A 14,817-nucleotide genomic window follows, 5' to 3' on the forward strand; every position below is an offset into this window, starting at 1 on the left:
CTACATTAATAACCCATATCTACATCAGATTTGGAAGACATACTGCTATTTTCTTTACTTTCTGGACCCAGTTGCATTTAATGGCTCAGGTACCAGTGAGCTGTTTAGCACAACATGGATTGCTATTCATCTTTTGAACAATAAACTAATTCTCTTGGTAATATGTTGTTTGCAGATCTTTATTGAAATGAACAGAGTCACTAGGCAAGATGTCCATTTATGCGAGTGTGGAAAGAAGCAGTGTACTGTCAAGCCGCACAAGAGTCCGAGGAGTCAGATCTGTTTGGCAGAGAGGGATGTGTTTGGTAAAGGAGCCCTGGCCTGGGGGAACATGTTAACTTGTGTGTTAAGATATATGCCTTTAGTGCAGTTGACATCCACCACCACATTAAAGCACATACCGAATACAGAATATTCATTAAAAGACTTAAGTTGCGTACAGTAAACACAATAATAACAGAATCTTAATGCCGATAGAAAATTGATTCATGATGTACTCGCTCATTATATATATTTTTTACATTTTCAACACAAAACAACACTGTGGCACAGTCCTGCGCTGATTGGAGCAGAAGAGCCGGGAGCGGTGGATTTTGTTTATAATGGAGAGAAGTAGCTCCGGCTACAATGTTCTTCCGCCAGACGCGAGCCCCGAAAGTTACCGACTGCAGCTTTAAACCACTGCTCGTTTTAGTAAGCGGTCAATAAAAACGTCAAGGCAACAAAACACATAAAAGACGTCCAAACCCGTACGAAGAGAGAAAAAATATAGACCTGTAAATTAGAGTAACATTAGCCTAGCTAGTACTACTTGAGATCTGCCTTAACCTCTTCGTTTGTTCGTCGTGGCTGGGACAGTTGCGTCACCGACTCACCGAGCAGCGATTGGTAGAGGCTGCAGGCAAGAAACGCCCCTTTAAAAACACTTTAAAACCCGGCGTGGGCGTCTATTTTTGACACATGCTTTTACCGATTCAGTGCTGGATAGATCACGTAGCAGCTAATTAAATTTTATTTTTATTATTATTATTTAATCAAGGGACAAGCCGAATAGAACAACTTAAAATGCGTCGCTTCTTCCTGCTCATCATAGCCTGTCTTGCCATCGCCGGTAAGTAAAGCAAAGTTATCCGTGATGTCTGTTGGTTGTTCTTAAATAAAGTGTGAATATGTGTTAGTAAGTTTCTTAAAGTTCACATATAATTTTTTTATCAGGTGCTGTGAGTGACAGTGAGAGAGTGGAGGTAAAGAGTGGAGAAAACGTCGTCCTACGCGTCGAAACACCGGGGAATGTGAGCCGAGTGACATTAACGTTACAAAAAAAGTGTGAAAACAGGACAGCAGAGCCCATTATCCGCTACTGTTCCCCTGCGGAGGAGAAGCGTGGCTGCCCCGTCAAGAAATCCGACAGATTCAGATTTGACACGGAGAGTTCGTCAGTAACCTTCGCTGATACCCGAGCCAGTGATGAGGGATGTTACATTGTCTCTTATATCGACGTCGATAACAATGTGAAGGAGAAATTCTTCGAAGTCACGGTCCACGGTTAGTTTCTATAAAATCAGTGTTTAAAAAAAAAAGTACTGATATGATACTGAACCTAATTTGGATAGCAGGCTACTGTTGGAATGTGAATATATAACCCAATTTTTTTTTTTTTTTTGAAAGACCTTACAGATATAACCCAATTTTTGAAGCGTTCACTGAATAAATAAAATTTAAAATTAATGTTGTTTAATATTTGAACTGTGTCATAGTTCACCAAACTTCTAAATTTAAATATGGGCAAACTTGGTTTTTAAGATAGCATTATAACCAAATATAATAGAACAGAAATATAATGAATCAATGATTAAACACATTAAAAACCCTATTAACTAGAGTCAGTCACAGAGAGTGAAACCACAGGCCCATCACAAGATCCTACTCCTAACACATCAAAGTTTGTGTTGATGAGCTTTACCTCTAGATGTTTTTGTAGGTTTTGTTCTGTACAGAGCACCTGCTCAGCACCATTAGTCCAGAATCTCCATATATTCATTCATTTGTCATATCTGCTTTATTGCCTGTGATCACTGGAAACTCCGATCAAACCTGAAGAGACTCCCTGGACTCCCATAATCGCTGTGGCCATCGCATTGTTGACTGCAGTTGTGATTTTGGTCATCATATTCATCAACCGCCAAAAGGCAAGTATTATCACAGGAAAATTAGACAACACTTCTGTTTGTGTATTATTATTGTAACACCTATTAACAGCAGTGTTAAGGCTGTGCATTGCATTGTAATATACAGTTCTGGTTTTGAGGAACTTGTACAAGTATTTGTGAAAGACATAAGTTTCCTGTAAGAAGCCTGTTCTGTTTTTTGATTTATATGATATTTTGGTATTAAAATCTTTTATGTGCAGTGGTTGTTGATTGTGATTTAATGTTCTCTTCTCCCTACAGAAGAAGCTTAATACCACAGGAGATCCTGAGGAGATCATTTCTCTCAGCTCAGCCAGCAGAGGTCAGTCCAGACAAATATTCATGTCATGACAAATATTATGTTTTTTAGGGTTTTGACATTTTAAAACCTTCACTAATCACTATTTGTCAAATTATCAGCTATATTAAAGAAACTTAAGTCATATGGGGCCTGCACTTTGAGAAAACCAAAGAAGTTTTCTTTTAAGAAATATTACATAGTTTGGTGTAATATAATGGCAACTTTTTTTTTTTTTTTTTGTCAGTTTTATTTTTTCTGCCAGAATTATTCATTTTTTTTCCCCCCTATTTTTCAATCTCAGGATGGTTACACCAATCCGACATGTTTTCATCTTTTTAAATTACAAATCATTTTGACTTTTTTTGCATATGCATCAAACCATAATCTATATTCATTTCAATCAAATAAATTTTTTAATTAACATAAAAATTTTTTTAATTAATTTAATAACAAAATATACTAATTATTATTCACATGAATAAGTTAAACCACATCAATATTTGTTGAGAAATGCGTTACATTAATAATTCATTATTATCGTCTTAGATGACTTGGATTAAATTAAATATATTAGAAAAAGTGATATAGAATGATTTATCCATATCTTTGAACTTAATAGCTTTTTTTCCCCCTACAATCAGCAAGTAAACCAACCACAGATGAATCCTTGGAGATGATGGATGTGACAAAGTGTTCGGTGGGCAATAACAAGCGTTTAAAAAAGGACCTGAACCATGGAGCCTAAAAAGGATGATGACAAAAATGGAAATACAAGACATTGTGTGGACTCTCAAGACAACGAGGGCTGAGGATTCCATTTAAAGATCAGGATTGCTTGTCTGGTTCATCATTTCACTTCCTTTATACCACGCATTAGTTTTGTTGTTTATATTTTTTTATGTTGTAGTTTGATTTGTTTTACTGCCTTTGCTTTGATTTGTTTGTTTTAAAGTTTACTGTCAACTTTTCTTTGTGGATATTTTATAAGGCAGTGGCTATTTACACTAAGTGCACATAGATATAGATTATATTTACACTGATAAATCAGCAGGATTTTCTGCTATTTATACTACTTATTGCAAATAGTGGCAATTATCTGCACCTCAGTATTGAAGTACATTATAAGACAGTTTGCAATAATGTCTTTAATTTTAATTCAAATTATTAAATGGATGTCACCTTAGGGAAAATAAAACCCTCCCTACACTTATCCTAACCCTACCCTATACTTTATTTTCAATTTTTTGATTATTTTCCTCATTTTCATTTAAAATAAATGCTTTTCTGATGTGATTTGAAACTTGAAAAGGGAGAAAAAAGTTTGGCAAAAGGCGGATTCGAACCCGGGTCGATCGCATCAAAATGACTGAGACACGTTTTATCATCTGCACCACTTTATTGAATGACTGTTAAATGACCTTTGTACTGCTGACTAGCCGAATCACATTATGTTGGGCGGAGTTAGTGTGAATAAACACTCTGCTTTTGTAAATGTTTATAATTATCTTGTTCACATTGTAAACTGTTGGTGGTGGATGTTGTTTCTTGTTCCTTTTATTTATTTATTTACTTATTTATTATTTTTATTATTCTAAGACAAGGAGACTGTGTAATTAATTGTATCTTATTTTATTTGTATTGGTCTTTGCTCACTCCTGAGTAAATAAAAGTGTAGAAAGAGTTTTGTTGTCTTTTTCAGGTTATTTTGTGGCCTCACTTCAGCCGTGTCATAACATTGTGAAGCAGATAATATCATAATCTTGACTCTATTTATCTGAATGAAATAGACTGGATCATTATCACAGTGATTAATATGTTTCTGGCGTGATTTTTGTTATATTTTGCAACAATTCTTTTAACCCTAACAAATCCTAAAATCTTAAGGGTTTGCTTATTTAAATCCACCTTTTTGTTTTTGTTTGAAATCTTCTCATATCTATATGTTGAACAGCTGGTTGTGGTCTGCTAAATGAACAAACAAAAAAAGGTGGAGGTCTCACCTTGAGTTTGGTTTACAACAGCTGGAGACCTGAAGACAGGAACAGAAACAGGCCCTTTAAAAACACAGGAATTTGCAGGGAGAACATAAATGGAATATCAACAATGTATGAAAGCCAGTGACTGATGGTGAAGATTACAAGGGCCCAGAACACATGATTTCTACTGACATCACATCTGCGACGTAGCTTTAAGTGTTTTATGTTATAGGAGCACATTATGTAGCTTTTATGTTAACACTGATGAATGTTCTTCCAGTATTTGTTCTCATATATTAAGGAAGAAACTTTAATATTTACTTTTTCACACCAAATGTGACAACAATCTTGAAGACGTTTATATGTCTAGTTATTTTTGTCCCATACAGAGCAACTGCCCAGTACCATTAACCCTGAACCTCCATCTATCCATCCACTTACCACACCTGCTATACAAACACCAAAGTCAACGAAGAACAAAATCACAAAATAACACGGGACATCATAGGGGGCCTCTCAGGGGTCACTGCAGTGGTCATTGGTATCATCTTCTATAAAAAGGCAAGTATGATAATTGGTAAATTACGCAACACTTCTGTTTTTGTATTAATATTGTAGCACTTAATAACAGCAATGTTTAGTGAAGACTATGCATTCTACTGTGCAGTTTTGTTTTTGGGGAGTTTTTTTTTACAAGTATTTATGAAAGACTTGTGAAGGTCCTTGAGATATTTTGGTGAGGAAGGATTATTGATCTACTATGACTTCATTTAAATTTGACCTTGGCACACAGGGTGTAAACTAAAAAAAAAGAAAAAAAAAAAAGCCCATACAAACAGAGTCCAGTGTGCTGCGTTAATATAAAGGAATTTTCTGAGAAAGACTTCTTTATTATTACCATAGATTAATAAATTGTTGAATAAACATTATGAATATTGGCTATAGAAGTAAATATATTGTTTTATTTCAATATCTTTGAACTTAATAGCCCTGAACAAAAACTCTTGTTTTTCTACAATCAGCAGGTGAACCGGACACAGGTGAATCCTTAGAGATGGTGGTGGTTAACGCAACCCTTTCAGTGGACAATGAAGGACCTGTACATGGAGCTTGATAGGATGATGATGAAAATGGAAGTAGAAGACATTGTGTGGACCACAAGATAACAAGGGCTGAGCCTGCATTCCCAGAAGACCAGACAGAACCAGACGAACCAGAGCCTCAGAGATGCTGCACTGATCCTAATAATCTGAAGAGAACAGAGTTGTTCATAAACATCTTCTGTACCATCTGCCATGAAATGTCATTGCCTGTGTAAACACAGAAGCTGTGGCAGGAAGTGTTTTGTAGTAAATGAGTTCATGTTGGCCTACCTTCCTGTCGTGGGCAGATCTCATTCATGTGAAGATGGACAGTCTTATTGTTCACTGGATTCACAGCTGTACAGCTGTATGTCTCTGTATCATTATAATGAAGCTCTAATGCTAAACTGAGGTTGATGCTGAGATCAGGATTGCTGGTCTGACTGAGCATTTCACCTCCTTTACACCACAAAATGAACCCGTCTCTATCATTTTTCACTGAGCAGAACACAGAGCAGAACCTAGCGACTTTGATGAACCTAGCGAACATCTGTTATGTAAGGTTATTTCTGAATGTTTTGAGCTCAGGGTCTGATTCAGAGATCAGGAATGTTGAACACAGTGTGGTTCTGTATCTGAAGGAATGATGCATCCATAGAATCTCAACAAAGATTGAAATGGGGGAATGAAATTGAGTGGATAAACCTGTTGTACTGGTGTGTTTCTGTGGGTGCAGTATTGTTGATAACCTGCCTTTTGTGTGTGATAGTTTGCTTCATTTTCTCTCTATGGCTTGCTTTGTTTTTAATGTGATGATTTACCGTTAGCTGTATACTGCTTCTTTGTGGATTGTAAACCTCTTATCCACACTTATCCAAACTTATATAAATAATGTTTTCTATTGATTTTAGTTGTTTTGGGGACTTTTGTTGTGCTTTCTCCACACTATAAATAAAAATGTAAAAAGATTTTTGTTGCTTGTTCCAATTTATGCTGACTCACCTTGAGTTTGGTTTCCACTAATCGTAGATCTAATGACAGGTACAGAAACAGTTCCTTTAAGAAAACAAGACACACAGACATTGTCGTTAAAGTAGGAAATTGCAGTAAACCAAAGACATGAACGTGAAGTGACATGTGGCCAAGTATGTTGTCCCATTATCAGAATTTGTGCTCTGCATTTAACCCATCCAAGTGCACACACACACTCACACACACACACACACACACACACACACACACACACACACACACACACACACACACACACACACACACACACACACACACACACACACACACACACACCACAACAGTGGGGGGCCAATGCTGCGGCACCCAGGGAGCAGTTGGGGTTTCAGTCTCATGCTCAAGGGTGCTGAGGTTCAGAGTTCAGTGGTGCATGGGGAAAAAAAAAAGGGGGGGTGGGCAAGGTCGGGGGTGAGTTCAGCTTCTTGACAGCCTGATGAATGAAGCGGTCCTTCAGTCTGCTGGTCCTGGCCCTGATGGCAGCAGACTGAAATAGCTGTGTGACGGGTGAGTGGGATCACCTGCGATGCATAGGGCTTCACGACTGAGACGGGTTCCATAAATGTCCTGGAGGGAGGGGATCTTCTCAGCTGCACTCATTATGTGTTGAAGGGTCTTCTGGCAAATGCGTTGCAGGCGCCATACCACACAGTGATGCAGCTGGTCAGGATGCTCTTGATGGTGCCTCTGTAGAAGGTGCACATGATGGGGGCTGGGGCTCTGGCTCTTCTCAGTTTGCGGAGGAAGTAAGGACACTGCTGTGCTTTCTTGGCCAGTGCTGCGGTGTTGTTGGTCAAGGAAAGGTCCTCTGTGATGTGCACACCCAGGAACTTGGTGCTACTCACTCTCTCCACAGTCAGATTGATGGTCAGAGGAGCATGCTGAGTGTGCACTCTCCTGAAGTCAACAACAATCTTCTTCCACACATATCCGTTATGACTGCCCCTTAGATGCAACATGATTATTGTACAAGTGTGTGTTACAATGACTGTTGGCACGATATAAATATTGTCACAGGCAAAATAAAAAGCACCAATAGTAGGTTATTTGCAGCTTTAATATCTTTCACTCTAAAAATGTTGTGTGGAGTAACAAGAGTGCCTCAGGACCTTGTAGCATCTTGTCAAACAGACATTCCCTTATTAAATGATAATTTAATAATAATAATAATTCTCTTATTTCATGGTAATTACTGAACGTTTTTAATATTTTGTTTTATGTACTAACCATAAACTTAAACATCCCCTCTGAACCTTTTATTTGAGATATCAGAAACGTGATAAAGTGCTGCTGATGTTCCAGATGCTCAGAGCTCCAGTATTTGGGTTCATTTTCACTCTGCTGGTTAGTGTTTCCTCATAAAAGGGTTCATAACCCTGATACATCTGTGCGATACGAACTGGTACCGGTAACTTGCACTTTGAAACACACTTTTAAAAGTCTGCTTTTTCAGGCCCCACAAATGTTGTTTTTGTGTAAACAAACGGCCAAAAAAAAATAAAAAATAGTTTCCAGTTTTTATAGTTGAAAATGGTGTTGTGTAAATGCCCCCTTAGAGCTTTCTCTTGTTTGGTCCCTGTTTATTTGTTGTTTTACTCATTTAGTAATTAAGTAGTCTCACCTATTCCTTGTTTTACCCCTATTTTGTATGTATGTTTATAGCCCTGTGTTTCAGTTCTTGGTTGTCTGTAGTGATGGCGAGATGAAGCCTTATGAAGCATTCAAGCTTTTCATCCAAGTGGTTCACAAAAGGGTTCATTTCTCGAGGCTTCATTTATTCACAATACCACCTGGTGGCCAAAGAGAAACAAGCAGATACAGTACATATGACCTGATGTGATCTATGATACACTGTTTTGCGCCAGTTAATGCTTAGAAATAATAGTGAAAAAAAATAAAAATACGGTTCCCCTAAGGTGACATGGTCGGTTCACTGTTAATCAGTTATTGGACTTACAAGACTGTAGGATGGATAAAAATGTTTATATATTTTATATTATGCACTTTATGTAACATTTATTTATGATAAACTTCATTTGAACGCTGACGATCGCATGTAATACATCCCGGTAGCCAAGGCCTATGGTTAATATAATAATTTAATAATGAAACAATTTCTATAATAAATAATGTAATATTTTTTAATTCAAAATAAAATATGAATGAATCCATCTCTGATAATCCCTGATTGCTATGGTCACACAGGTTTGTTAACGCATTAAACTCGTGGCCTCGAGAAAAATATGTCGTTCCCTCAACATAACATCTCGAGGCCACGACATAATAAGACGTTCCCACGAGTTATTATGTCGTGGCCACGACAAAACTAAGTGAACCGAACATGTCACCTTAGGGGCACCGTAAAAATCCATTTCCACATAGACTAATCTATTTATATGAATATAATGTCTATTTCATAATGATTGTATAACATAATATAACATAACTGTGTAATAAACGTATTGGCTTGAAATTAATGGGGCTATCACATGTGTGTAAATCAAGTCTTTGCTCATAATAGAAACATAATAAAACACATAATAAAAGCACATCTCTACCATCTTTATTTGACCCTCTAACTCTAACACTCTCTATTTCAATTGTAGAATGTGTTCCCCCTTAACACATATTGTAGATAGTTTGTAGATTAAGATACATAGAACTAGTCCGAATTAGAGGAGTTTTATCGACTGTGGGTGTGCGTAAATAACAAAGTAATTAAATACATCACTAACAACACCACCAACAAAAAACATTATGGGCAGTGTCCCAAACCAAAAAAAAACCAGCCAGGGGGGTGGGTGCTTGCTAATACAAATTATCCAGTTGTTACAAATATACAACTAAAAGAGAAGACAGCACACTCTGTAATAATTCCAGATTTTATTGGAGATGTTTTTGATAAGAGTGAGCTCTCCCTCACTCTCTGAACCTGCTTCTGCCTCATCTTCAATGGAAGTAGGGGAGAGTGGGGTAAGTTGACCCACCCCCTGCATCTTGGCATCTGTACACTTTTACTGTCTTGTGACCATGTATTTTGGAACCACCCATCATTTCTGCCAGACTGTGAAAAGGAGGGGGGGGAAGACACCCATTTACTTTAAAAACTGTTTTTGGCTTGTTGAAGTACAATTTTAGCATAACAGATGTAATGGTTGTTACATCAAAGACCATTTATCCAGGCTTAAAAATATTTATGATACATAAAGGTGATTTAGCAATATATAAAATCATGCAAATCATTTAACTAAATACTGGCCTGAACTGGTAAGAGCTATTTTTCCAAAATGGCAGCTATGGGGCAAAGTGAGCCAAATGCTGTGGGGTAAAACAAGTCAGCATTTTAACTTACCCGATCATAAGGCACTGTAGTTGAGTTAAATCTCTGAATTATAAACTGGTATTTTAATGTGATATTACTGGTTTAGTTAATCATATATACATATATTGAAGTTTATTTGATAGGAACAGTGTACAAGTTCACCAAATCCTTCTCTGATAAGAACCATAAAATGCTTTTCATCACATTATAATCAGATATATCTTTCCACATGTAGTCACTAATGGCCAAAAAACTCTCTGTTTAGTCTGTTTTTAAGAAGGCTACAACTTTGGTGTTCAACATATTGTTTCAGAAATGCAAACAATTAAATATTGAAATTTAAACTTCATTTGGTTGGTTTTATGTTTTTAAAGTTAACTTCGTGAAAAGAAATATGACTGTTTGTAAAAGGAAATTATTATTATTTTTTAATTATTATTTATTTCACATGGGTTTGGTCATCTTATACCCAGATGGTGCATCTTACCCACTAACTGAACTCGAACACTTTTTACTAAGAAGCCATATTTTTAGAACCCTTTGTCATTTAACCCTTTGATCATTTAAAATGATAGGAATACTTTCATTAGGATGGGATAGATACTTTCATTGTACTTCTGCATCATTTTAACTTATCTTAAGGACCACAAGTAAAAAATAGCTAATCTTACCCCACTCTCCCCTACAAGTATTAGACATTTAATTTAATTTAATATTTTACAGCATAAATCTTTATTAAATACTAATAAACAACTTATTTATATTGAACATTGAATTTATATAGAAAATTTATATTGTTTTTTAACTATTTATAGGCCTACTATTAATATGGTTTTAATAAAATATGATGTGTTATAGATTACTAGTATCAAGACAAGTGGTTATAATGGGAAATATACTTAATTACAATAATTAAAGTGTGACAAACTGCTTAATATTTCATATGATGATTTACCTGCTGGCTTGCTGGAGCTTTGTATTCATGTTTGCAGTGTTGAACTGCCTTTAGCAGATTGTGAGTGATGCTGCGGAGCGGCCAGAAACACAGAGCAGATTAGCAGAATCAGCGGATCTTTAGCGGAGCGGGAACAGACAGCTTTGAGCTGGAGTGATGGGGGGATTGGTGAGAGGGGCAACTCAGCCGATGAGGGCAAAGGGACAGTGGCTCTGGTCACCGGGCCACCCCCTTGTGCAATATAGTGGCACCGCACGCTACAGCGATTAAGTGCAGACACTGAGACGGGAGATGTACGTATCAACTCATCTAAGTTGAGGGAAGAACATAGTGAAATATGGAAAAACGGTGGCGTTTTCTTATAATTGCCAAGTTGTTGTTCATTCATGCAAATGGGCAAAAATCAGTGTCAGCCTACAGTAAATACTGAGTTGTCAGATCTGGTACAGAGGAAGGAGTCTGGCCTGGAGGACCTGAAATGCACAGCAGCCTCCGTACAGTTTGAGTGTTTGAGAAGGAACAAGTTCACTTCTTGGCTACTTTGTGTCAAAGTGTTAACTTGTGTGTGCTAAGATGTTTGCAAAACTATGTGTTGTTGTGGATGTGTCAATACAGTCTGAAAGAGATGTTGACCTGCTGCTACATCAGATCTGTATTCTGAAAAACAAAAGACGAATTAACCACCACCACACTTAAGATACATATTTCTTTACAAAGACGACTACAAATTTGTCAAGTTGGTCCGTTAAACTTGAAAGTTTTAATGTCTTTAAAATTTGTTAACACAGGGATTCGCATGTAAATTGTAAACAAAACAGCTCAGATCATATTGTTCTATATCCAAATATTGTCGATATTGAATGTACTTGCTGTTTTTAATGTTTTATTATTATTATTATTATTATTATTATTATTATTATTATTATTATTATTATTATATACACCATCCTTTAACCCAAACTAAATAATTAAAAAAAAGTTTAAATATGTAAATCTTCTATACATCTTTTTGATTCTTCATTTTCTTTTCTGACATAGCTACTGCAGTTCCTGTTAAGCAAACTACGCTCATGCTGAATTTCGCGCTGCTATGTCGATAAACTGGTCAAACCGGTACGAACTTCATTGTCACAGTCCAAAGGCGGAGAACGTTACAGCTGAAGTAGACGGGGATGGTTTATATATTGTGCCGCAGTTACAGCCACGTGCTGGTATTAAACTCGTGTCGCTGGATCAAGTGACAGACCGAACTGAACACCGCTTCTCAAGATGCGTCTCTTCTTCACTTTTATAACCTGTATTATTGTCATCATCGCCGGTAAGTAAAGCATTTTAACGTTAGATAATTCGCAAAGTGATGTGTGTTTGTCAAACATAACGTGTCTTTAAAACAAGCGTGGAGAAACTTTATCCAGCAGTTAACTAAATAAATATTAATTTCATCAGGTGCTGTGAGTGATAATGTGATAGTAAAGGTGAGAAGAGGAGAAAACCTTACCCCTCTCCATCAGAACTTCTGAACTGAAGATTGTGAGTCGTTTAACAGTGAGAAAAGACGTTACGCAAGTTATCTTTCGCTACTGTTCCCCCTGACGAGCAAAACCATGGCTGCAAACCAATCAAACCTGAAAGATTTTCACTCCGGATCGGTAATGAGAGCGTCTCCGTAACTGTTCCTGATGCCAACACCAGCGACGAAGTAGTTCACGATGTTGACAAACCGATCCATCAGCACGACAGGATCCATCAGAAGTTTACCGTTGCACTGACCGGTTAGTATTTTACTATCATACTCCTAGAAAATACTAAATGAAGATATAAACATATTTACATTTACATTCAGCAGACGCTTATCAAAGCGACTTAGTTACATCTGATGAACTGAGTATTCTGGACAGACAGGGAAGAGTTAACTGCTGGAATGAACTTCCCCTCAGGAATGATGAATCCCTGACAGTAAATATAAAACAACGGGAACTTTATTTGGATAGTAATGAATGGGCGTGATATTCTGTTGTAGCGAACCAGAAGAGTTCATGTTCTGTTTAATTGCACGTATGTTCTGTCTGTGTGTTTCCGTGTCATTATTTGGGTTAGAGATTCTGAGCACTTTGCTGGGGGTGGGGTGGGGGGGCTTTCCGGTCCAGCAAGTGTGAGGAGAGAGCATCAGTAAAACTCATGCGCATGTGCTCATCATGTTAGTAAAACTTTCTGTCCGCGAGCTTTCTCTCGTTACACTGTTAACTAATAGGTTAATCAGTGGTAAGTAATTAGATTAGATTAGATTTAACTTTATTATTGCCCATGTAAGGTACAAGCAGTACAATAAGCAGTAAGAACAGGATATACAGTCTACAATACGTTACAAATGTATAATAAATAAACAGATAAGGCAGTACTATGGACATAATTTACAGATTTTAAATACTATCAGCATTATATACAGACAGGTGTACTATGAACATACTATACAGATGGATTATGTAATAAGTGTATGTACACTATAAGCAGAAACCTTGAACATATGAACATCATTTACAAATGAATATGCATAAGCGATACAGCTATACAAAACACTAGTGCAATAGACATAAAGAAGTGCATAGAAAATATTCTAGTGTGCAAATGGATCATTTCTATATTCTGGATGAACAGTTGTACAAGTAATAACAAGTGTAAGTTTTTTTTCAGGAGGTTACACAGTCTGTGGTCAGTAGAGATGGGAAGTTTGGGTCATTTTACCGGCTCGGCGCTTTGAGTCTCGTTCAGCAAAATGAACAAATCTTTTTTCGAGTTATTTTGTTCATTTCGTTCATTTTAGCAAAATATAATTAAAATGTGTTACTTCCCTAAAACATCTACTACTAACACAAACGTTGATCACACTGCTGCGTTGGGTCCCGCGGTACTCCCGCGGGGGTGCAAGTCTCTAGACAGTATAAAATACTGTATTCTCAGTTTAATTTATAAAATGCTTTATTTATTCAGTACACCTGTTATATTATGTAGCTTTAATGTTAACACTGATGAGATGCTCATCCAGTATTTGTTCTCATATATTAAAGAAGAAACTTTAAAAGGCCATATTTACCTTTTCACACCAAATGTGACAGCAATCTTCCTAAAATTATCTAGCCATCTAGATATTTCCAGGACATTAGTAAACATATAACAATGCCTTAGCAACCTGCCTACAGTTAATGATTCAAATGTTGTCTTGAAGAAGTTTATATGTCTAGTTATTTTTGTCTCATACAGAGCAACCATTTACCACACCTGCTATATCCACCAAAGGAGAAGAGACACTTGAGACAAATGGCACAAACACCAAATTCAGCGAAGAACTAAATCACAAAATAAGATGGGACATCATAGGGGGCATCATAGGGGGCCTCTCAGGGGTCACTGCAGTGGTCAGTGGTATCATCTACTATAAAAAGGCAAGTATGATAATTGGTAAATTACCCAACACTTCTGTTTTTGTATTAATATTGTAGCACTTAATAACAGCAATGTTTAGTGAAGACTATGCATTCTACTGTGCAGTTTTGTTTTTGGGGAGTTTTTATTTTAGAAATATTTATGAAAGACTTGTGAAGGTCCTTGAGATATTTTGGTGAGGAAGGACTTCATTTAAAGCCATAGTAGATCAATAAAATGTCATTGTGTTTGTGTGCATTGAATTCTGCTTGCATGATGTTTTGGTATTAAAAAACTTTGTGCAGTTGCAGTAAAAGGTTGTTGATTAAGATTTTAAATCTCAGATTTCATCTCCCTACAGAAGAAACAAAATAATCATATTGCTGATGAAGGCACAGAGGATCCAGGGGAAGGCACTTCTCTCAACTCAAACACCAATGGAGGTCAGTCCAGCAGATGACACTGGGTTTTGTATCATAAACACAAATTATGTTACTTAACATTTCACAACCTGCACTAACCTTGCCATGTCAAATTATCATA

The 14,817-nt window shown here is 36.8% G+C and overlaps 1 protein-coding gene across 1 annotated transcript in view; it reads left to right on the forward strand.

Moving 5' to 3' along the window:
- The first annotated feature begins 959 nt into the window (after window positions 1-959).
- LOC109048274 overlaps window positions 960-14,817 on the forward strand; it is a 57,193-nt gene continuing 43,335 nt past the window's right edge. Inside the window, exon 1 of the mRNA XM_042750478.1 lies at window positions 960-1,111. Coding sequence (XP_042606412.1) covers window positions 1,066-1,111 — 46 coding nt within the window. The 5' untranslated portion in view covers window positions 960-1,065. The remainder of the gene's footprint in view (window positions 1,112-14,817) is intronic.

Source organism: Cyprinus carpio, chromosome B23, assembly GCF_018340385.1.
Source record: "Cyprinus carpio isolate SPL01 chromosome B23, ASM1834038v1, whole genome shotgun sequence".
NCBI lineage: Eukaryota > Metazoa > Chordata > Actinopteri > Cypriniformes > Cyprinidae > Cyprinus > Cyprinus carpio.